Genomic DNA, 9,464 nt, shown 5'->3' with positions numbered 1-9,464 from the left:
GAGTTCATGGATTTTAAAATTATCAATTTTTAAATGAATACATGGCTCAAATAAAGGTCACAAAATCAGAGCTTATGTTTAGTACACACAAATAAACTCAAAAATTAAGAGATTTACTATTACTTTTTACTCTTAGAGTTTAGAGAAAAAAAACTAACCCTAATTGGAATATCAATATGAATGATACAAGACTTTAGATCTGAGTCTTCCTTCAATAGCATTGAGAGAACTTCATCTGCAGTCACTTCAGGTCCATGCAGTGGAAGAGTAACTATAGCTTTCTGAGATTCCTTTTCTGTAATTAAACGTTTCTCTCTAAAAACTTTTATGAGTTCGTCCTTCAATTTTCTGACTGATAATGATTTTCCAACTCCTGCTTGTTCTGATGTAAAAACTCTCACATGTGAACTGTTTGTACATCAACAAAATGTACATTATTTAATAACTAAATGTACTCACCGTTCAATATCAACATCAGTTGCATTAACATGGGCAATATAGCTTTTTGTAGTTATTTGAGCTACATTTTGCTTTAGGAACTTCCTTAATTGTTCCATTACTTCATCTGTTGGAAGATTCCATTCTCTTCTATATGAATAGAGACGAGAAATGACATTTGATTTTCCTTCTTCTTCATTGCTACATATAATCACAAGTTTATACTCTGAAATGATAGTTTATAAAAGAGTTATATTATCAATTTTGGTTGCAATCTACCTTTGTTTCCTTGGGACAAATACTTTAATAGGTCTAATGATTCTTCAGCAATAAGGTATGGTAGTTTTTCACCATGAAGTAAACAGTAAATTCGATTGTTTCTCTGATTACTAAGTACCCTCATCCAAAATATTGTAACCTATTAGCAAATAGTATTAGCCTATGCTTTGCTTTATGCATACTTCTTCAAGTGTAGTAGATTCAGAGCATAAAAAAACTTCATCAAAAGTTGGCAAAGCACTATTTTCACCCTCAGAATAAATTTGTAAAGTACAAATGAATATGTTATCTAATGTTTGCAAAGAAGTTTGTACAATAAAAAGTAATATAAAATACCAGCAGAAGTGATAATTAAGTTAGGCATCCCTTTTTGAAATGGCTCCATAAAAACTCTCTCTTTTAGAAATTCTAAATGGGACATATTATTTATTAATTAAAGTTTATACAAGTTATTATACCTTGTCGAGCAGCAAGTATTTGTAAACATTTTCCTAAAGTTTCTAACGATATGAAATTAGTTTCATCAGCAACATTTGTTGTTCTAGAAATATAGATATCACTCTAAAAATTATTATAGCTTTAATATTACTTTTCAAATAAACTGTTCTCCATCCTTTTGAAAAAATACTCTGCCACATGATTGATATCAATATTATCAAAACATTCTGCTGAAGAGTTACACAAGGAATCAGAAGCAGATTCTGTTGCAGGAAGCAAGCTTTTTTTAGTTTCAGGGTCATTTACCATCCATTCTTTTTGATATCTATCAATATCATCTTCATGTAACTCATCATACCATTCCATCATATCAAAAATGTCATTGACACTTTCATTGAGAAGTGCTTGAAGAATTAAATAATCTGGATAGCCTAATGGAACTGATTCTTCATAAAGCTTATTCATAGAATCATCGCTTTGAACTTTGGCCAGAGATTGAGAAACTTTTGAAATCTCTTCAGGCTCATTTTTTGTTTCTATTGATTGAACAGGTTGTGGTGCTGATTCTTTTATTGTATCAATTTTTTCTTTAGCATTTGCACTTTCATCATCAGGCAAAACATCTCCTTTTAGTGCCTTTCTAACAATAAGCCCAGATTCTAAAGGTTTCCCAATTGTACTATTTAAGAAGCGAAATACTTGAAGGCTGATTTCATAGTGTTCATTTTCATTAACTTTTGTCAGTTCTTCCCTTAGAACAATGAGTTGATTGGTTTTATAATAATTTAGCTGAGGGTAATGATATCTACATCTCCAAACATAGCCTATCCAACTACTAAGAATTTGCTCAAGCTCTTTTATTTGTCTATCCAGGCTTTTTAGATCATTCACAAAATCAGAACAAGCAAGTGTCATCTTCCATTCTAAGTATTTCATGTGACCATATTCCTTTAACTTTTGAACAACATCACAAGTTTGGCAAACTTTACTGAGCATCTACAAATTTAAGACAAAATTTTAAAATGCTAACATGATTTTAATTTTTTGTTTATTAGTTTGTTTATGCTATAATACATACCTCTTGAAATAAATTTTTGGCATCCACCCACTTTGATGTTTTACGAGTTATTAGAACAAGCTTACTTTCAATCTCGTGCAAATCGTCAAGTGACCAAAACTTTTTGGAAACATGAGGATCATCTGAAATGATTTTTAGCGACACTGTACATGTCTGTACATCTTTAGTGGTCAATATTGTATACTCTCCATGTTCATTGATATCACGTAGTTGCTTCACAGTTCCTTGTTCTCCAGCTCCTTGTAGTTGTCCAATGAATTGATACCATTTGACACGAGAAACACATGATTCCTACAAGAATTATAAATTAGAATAAGTAACAAAATATGTTCATACCGTTAAGGTAAGTGGGTCATGATGTGTTTTTAATGAGTCCCATGTTTGTTGAAAAAGTGTTTGAATTGTGTCAATATTTTGAGATGTAGAGGAATCTAGTTGATAGAGTAAAGGATAAAATTTTCCACACAATTCAGACAAATCAATCAATCGATCTTGCATTTCAGCTCCTTCTCCAGCAACAATATCAAGCGCAATTTGAATAAATCTTTCCATTTCACTGACATCTTTAAAACTGTTAGTCATAATATTTTAAAGTGTACTGACTTACCTTTACTTTTATTTCTAATAAATAATCTTAAACCTTTGCACTTCCCTAACTCCTTCATGGATTCCTTTATTCTAGGATTTACAAGTCTACTCTCCTTTAAAAATAATAAAATTTTATTATCATCATCAGTGACAGATTCAAGCTTCTGTTGCAGGAAGTCTTGAATGCCCTATTATTAAATGAGACATAACTTTTATTATAATTAATATTAGTTTAATATACTTGTTTTGAAAAGCGATAAACTAGTGACTGATTTAAATCATAAGCTTCCAAAATTTCCATGAGGAGATCAGCTTCAGTGGAAAGTGCTTGAATGTTGCTCCAGTTAGTAATTTTCTTTCCAAGTTCTGTTACCCACTCCATTATTAAAGATTGATATTCTATAAGGGATACTAGCTTATGTATATCATTTTCAATGCATAGATCAGTTAACAAGCCAATATCCTTAGCACACTCTGCTTGACACTTTTCGACTGCAGATAAAAGTCTTTCTATTACTTTTTCAGAATCAGCAGAATCTGTCCTTCGAAAAAGCTCATTAAGGTCACTCAATGTAATGGTTTCTCTTTTCAATTCATCTGCAACTGTACAGCAATGGTCAAATAGGGGTACCCAAAAGAGCTGATACACATCTTCTAATGATGATTCCTGTGTTATACAATTTGTCAGTTCCTGCAACTTATAATAAAATATATCATTCCTAAATTCCTCTAAATTCATGATTGTAAACTGGACCAGCATTGGTGTGATCACTTTAGCTTCGGGAAACAACGGGAAATCCCATTCTCCATCATCATCATAGTTGCAAAGAGAGTTTACAAGATGTCCTTGATGATTTTTTAACAGATCATTAACTTTAGCGAGCAAGCTAGAAAAGTCTATAAAAAGTATATGACAGTATAAAACTATAAACTATGCATACCTATAGAAAGTGAAGTTATAAATCCTTGTAAAAGAATCAAAAATATCTCAAACATACGAACTCTTTTGTTTGCAAATCGCATATCACTAGCAAATTTATGTTGATCTATAGACAAAGTAGACATCATTTGAATAAGCTGTGTATCCCATTTTATTTTCAGATATAATAACATCTCAACAGTTATATTTCCTGATTTCATATCACTACACAAGCCTTCTAGAATATTTGTCACATGTTTACATACTCTTTGAGGCTCATCAGATGGTATGTTGTCTATGACATTGAATAAGCATTTTATGCCACTTTATATAATGCTTACTTAACACTTCCAATATAATAGGCCACATATCCCATTCAAGAAGAGTCTTAATATCAGTTGGCAAGGAAGGAAACTTCATTTCAATAAGATGAGTCAATATACTCTGTGTTTTTACTGATCCTTTAGCAACAAGTTGAAGATCCTAAAAACAATCAAAGATACAACAAATGTCAAATGTACATGCATCCTTACCTTGTCTTTAGCTAAATTAATATTCCTCACTAAGCAGTTTCGTGTAACATCAATAATGTCATGATCAGTTGTTAGAGAAGTTAGCTTGTCAAATAATGCTACCATTAATTCAAAAGACTTTATCTGTAAATTGAAGTCATAATATTACTAATTAATTAAGATTACATACTTTCTCAAAACGTGCAAATACCATATTTTGAATAATTTTTTTCCATTCTAAACTATTGTTATCATCAATGGAATACATTTCAGCCCAAAACTACATGTAAATCAAAATTGTATTTGTAATATTACATTACATACCTGGTACTCTCTTTGAACACCTCTTTCATGTTCAGATGCAAATTTTTCCCCAATATTGACAATAACCCAGTTTTTAATAAATGGAACAACATGCTGAAGTTGTTCTTTCTTTTGACTATCATCCAAACCATCCATTGCAAGCAATACAAACTTTAGTGATATTGCAACAGCATTTTTTCCTTTTTGTCCTAGGGCATAAAGTGTCGTTGCAATTGAATCCAATGAGTTCAAAAGAAATCGCAAGCATTCCAACAGTTTTGAATGAAAGCTAAATAATTGTAATATGGTATTAAATCTACAGTACTATAGACATACAAAACATAATCTATAAATTTTAACATTATTAACTGTACAACAGCTTAGTAAATTTGTGATCAGGAGCCAAAAAGTAGTAGAAATTGTAACTTACTTAAGATTGTCTTTTGTGTCCCATAACATAGATAATACTGCTGTGATTTCTTTAACCTTTGCCTTTTTACAATAAAATAATTTGTTAAAGTTTATATATCATAAATTTTATCAATATTATTAGTGTTGTTAGTATTAAATTTACCAAATGCAATACAAAAAACCTGATTGAACAGTAGAACTACATCAATTGTAAAATCATGCATAAAATTATTTTGAAAGCTGCTAGCAAGTTTAATAGCTACTGACACTCATTAAAGGAAGCAAAATAAGAATAAAAATGACTTGAATAAAAAAGAATGAATTTACTTGATATCTATATTCTTTACTCTTTAGCTTCACCCCAAGATCAACAAGTATAATTTGAAAAGCTACAAACTTGATTAAAAAACTGTAATGCCCAAGTTCAGATGACGCTTTGACCAACTGAATTTGAAGCAGGGGATCTTTTTGAATTTGAACTGGCTCCAAATGAGTAATTGCATCAATAAAGTCACTATAAATATAAAGATTAAAATATGTTACTTATCCATGCCTAATTGTTTATATGAAATTTTGTGTCAATAATAATACCTGCTCTTTATTGAAAAATGAAATATTCGTTTATCATCACTTCCTTCTATCATTTGAGAAAGTGAGTCAACATCATAATCAAGTTGAAAGAAAGAACAACTGTTGAATTCTTGACAAAACCAATAATAAAGAGGCAATACTTTCAGTACACATGCAAAGCTTTGTGACTGAGCTTTTAATATGCATTCTTGCAAAAATTCAGTGAAGAATCTGTTTCAATAAAAGAAATAACAATAAAAATGAATTATAATTAAAGATTACTTTGAAATATTTACTGCACTTTTAACAATGTCAAACTCCAAGTAGCAAGATTTAGCTTCATCATACTTTACTGCCATTGTTGAGAGCAGCCTAGTAATTATTTTCGATGTCAGTCTATTTTGAGATATTTCCATCAGACATCGACATAATACTATCCCAGACAAAATCTTCAAAGGATGATCACGTTCTTCAACATTGGCTAATAAGCATTCCAATTGATTTCGAATTACCTGCACGTAAATAATAATAGCAATTGATGATTGGCTATAATATATACCTCTGAAGCATTTGAATTGTAAAAAGGCATTTCTTTATAATTAGTAGATTTAATGTTAGCTTTGATAGCTTTAGATAAGCAATGATGCACAGATAGAATCTTTTTGCAGACTTCAACAGCATCTGTAATTTCACATTTCTCAATACTATCGTATTCTTTTTGTAAATGAACATCAGCACAGAAGTCTAAATTATTATAAATAGCAGGCGGTAACTCTAAGGATGCCCCATGCAAGAATTTGCTGATCATTCCTTGCTCCTTATTAGGTATCTGGGGATAAATACAACTATCAAAAACATCCTTTTCCTTGATATCTGTATTTATAGATATGTTCAATACTCTGTAACAGGAAGAAGCTTCTTCATATTGTGGCTTCTTAATGAACATTAGTTCTACTGGTGTCTTGTAATAAGGGAATAACAGGTACTTATAGTACAACTTATGAAGGCTCCGATTGACAGCAACTCCACATGACATTACTGAATACTCTGGTTGGATACTATATATTTTATCAATAATGCAATGATGTGAAACAAAATAAATGAACTAACTTTGAAGGACAAAATTCTAATTTCAAGATACGTTTACCATGTGGTGGAATATGAAATACCATGGCAATGTAAAATTTGGCATTTTCTTCAAGTTTCCAATCCTCTTTCTTTACTATCACTTCAAAGTTAAAAGTGATATGTGTACTTGATAAATCATCTCTAAAGACAGCTGCTAGAAAATTAAATTAAAATTTTTCTCACCCTTGCGGCTTTATTAGGTCTCTTAGTTCAGGAGAGCACTATAATTCTCTAAATGTAATTTATACAAACAATTAAGTTACATACCATATCTCCTTTATCTGTGTAATAAATAAAACATAAATTTATTATTAATATTTTATTATTAATATTTATTGAGATGCTTACCAAACAATGAGCTAGCAACATCTTGTATTTCTTCTATCAATGTATTCACCTGTGTCATTACAGCTTGCAAATTTTCCCTACTAAAACTACCATATAAATCTAGCATCAAGGATTGCTTAAATTGAGCTATCTGCCCTTTTAAACTATCAACATCATCCACAAAATAAGAAAAAGTTAATAAATAAGTGAGGGCTGTTGTTGATGCTTCTTCATATTTATTCATCTAAAAGATACATAACACCATCCAATCTGATAAATTAAACCACATGTAGCTTACTTTGTCATAAAGCTCACTTATAGATTGATATGATGTGTCTATCTGTTTGAAAAAGGCGAGGCTGTCTAGACACTTCTGGGAATAATCAAATGTAGCAAGGAGATCTTGATCAGGATTAACCAGCTGCATTTTGGTTTCATTTAATTTTCTTCTAAAATTATTCAGTTGGACATCATAAAATTCTGACCTATAATCATACATAGGATTTATGAAATGGACATCGGCATAGTATAGAGCTTACTCTAACGTAGCTGTAAAATCTTTAAACAGTTTGATTAAAAATTTAGGTGAATGACCACCATCAAACCAATATCTGTTACAATTTTTCACAAATTCTTGAAAGAAGTCAAGAATTTGACGGAGTTTCTATAAAATTACAAGCAATAATACATGTATGCACAATGCACATTATATACCCCATAAAAATCTGGAAGAACACATGATTTGGTAACAGATAATGCTAAGGTATTAATGAGCTCTGCTGCAGCTTTTTTGACATCAGTTAATCTTCTTGACCTTTGAATGGTATTTTTCATAATACAAGTCTATTAAATTTTATCAAGTAAAATAAAGTACAAAAAGCAAATAATCATACTTTGTCCCATGCATCTTTAGATAAATATACAGAAACTTTATTAGTATATAATAAAAATCGATCAATTATATCATCCTGTATAATTATTAAATAAAAAATATTGATTTATTAGATGTAGCATTAGCCTATGCTGTATTATTTTCAAGGAAAAGTTATTTTTTGTTGATGAATTATTTTTGTAAGTTTAATTAATAATCATTATTTCAATTTTCTTAATATAATACAGTATACAGTGTGAATTAAAATGTTGCTTATACAGGCAGTAAGCTGGGTATATATATATAATAATGATGGGCAAAAATACCTTCATTTCAACGTATTGATCGCTTGCAATCCATGACACTAATGAATAAAAATCAATCAGATTAGTATCTTTAGAAAAAACACTGAATTGATAAAAATGAAGACACTTTAAAACAAGAAACTATAATATACATAATCATATTTTGTTGCAAAATACCTGCAATGTCCCATTTGTCAATGTTTCAGCATCACTGATTGCTTCAGTAATTTTTGCTAAGTATCCACTAAAATTGTCAGCATCAAAAGCTAAACTAATGCTTTGTTCAAGATTCTAAACAAAGCATAGCTATTAATCCTTTTGGCTTAATTATTTCATGCAAAAGAAGCCAAAGCTGCATTTATTTTTCAGTAAGTCCAAATCATGCATGCAATTATTGAATAATGTATACAACTTAGAACTTACCCAAAATACTTGTACAACTTTTATCACACAATTGAGATAATCTTGTTCTACTTTATCCTCTGTTGCTATTGGAGGCCTCATGACTGCTCTTTGAATTAGTGTCTATTTAAAAAACCACTAAAATACATGTTTGCAAATATTTGCAAACATGTGCATTATATATCTGATGAATACCGACTAAGGATACTTTGAATTGAGGTTTCCAAAGGAAGGCCCAATAGTGATGTCAATTCAAAGTATCTGAGGTAGAGGAAGTACTATAGATCTTTGTCTAAGTTATAAATCTATACTTTACATCAAGCCTCCATTAAAATTCAATGGCTCATGCATGCAACATATGAAACTGCACTGATGTGCAATGTGTTTAAAAAAACAAATACCTCAGCTCTTTTCTCTAGTGCCCCTAGCCTTTTCTGCATATTGGGCCTTAATGAGTCACATGATGATTTTACAGATGTAAATGCCCCTTGATTCAGCATACAAATAGTTTTCGTATGAGCATGTTTTCTAAAAGCTTCTAACTGCCTTGTGATTGATCCATTTAATTTTTTGAATTCAACTTCAATTTCAATTTTAAGTACCTGTTTGTATTAACAGTAAATTAATATCATTTCATTATAAATCAGTACTTCGTCAAAAGCTAAAAATTTCATAATACAGTCATAGTACAGGCGATACTTTTTTTCAATAATATCAAAAAAATCATTTGGCTGCTTCAAACTCCCAATAAACTCATCAGTAAAGGATGATAATTCTTTAGATATTTGATCAATATCTTGTATTTCCTATGAGAAGACAAATAAGAATCACTATGAGCAAAGGCAATGTACAAATAATATACCTTAATTGTTATAACTTTTGCATGTGCATACTC

At 30.4% G+C, this 9,464-nt stretch overlaps 2 protein-coding genes across 2 annotated transcripts in view; both read right to left on the bottom strand.

Annotated features, from left to right (window-relative positions):
- Positions 1-4,981: 4,981 nt before the first annotated feature.
- LOC109582396 (uncharacterized) lies at positions 4,982-7,628 on the bottom strand. The gene is made up of 11 exons (XM_019997078.1): positions 7,531-7,628; positions 7,290-7,476; positions 7,013-7,235; positions 6,932-6,945; positions 6,848-6,885; positions 6,647-6,805; positions 6,096-6,594; positions 5,819-6,048; positions 5,558-5,767; positions 5,294-5,480; positions 4,982-5,047 (listed from the first exon to the last, which is right to left on the bottom strand). The coding sequence occupies exons 2-11, from the start codon at positions 7,416-7,418 to the stop codon at positions 4,982-4,984; spliced, it is 1,755 nt and encodes a 584-aa protein (XP_019852637.1). The 5' UTR covers positions 7,419-7,476; positions 7,531-7,628.
- A 562-nt stretch (positions 7,629-8,190) lies between these two features.
- LOC109582395 (uncharacterized) overlaps positions 8,191-9,464 on the bottom strand; it is a 1,743-nt gene continuing 469 nt past the window's right edge. Inside the window, exons 2-6 of the mRNA XM_019997077.1 lie at positions 9,220-9,375; positions 8,971-9,171; positions 8,591-8,692; positions 8,345-8,458; positions 8,191-8,226 (exon numbers count right to left, since the gene is read on the bottom strand). Coding sequence (XP_019852636.1) covers positions 8,191-8,226; positions 8,345-8,458; positions 8,591-8,692; positions 8,971-9,171; positions 9,220-9,375 — 609 coding nt within the window. The remainder of the gene's footprint in view (positions 8,227-8,344; positions 8,459-8,590; positions 8,693-8,970; positions 9,172-9,219; positions 9,376-9,464) is intronic.

Source organism: Amphimedon queenslandica, unplaced genomic scaffold (assembly GCF_000090795.2).
Source record: "Amphimedon queenslandica unplaced genomic scaffold, v1.1 AMPQUscaffold_13385, whole genome shotgun sequence".
NCBI lineage: Eukaryota > Metazoa > Porifera > Demospongiae > Haplosclerida > Niphatidae > Amphimedon > Amphimedon queenslandica.
This window is presented reverse-complemented; position numbering and strand designations above follow the sequence as displayed.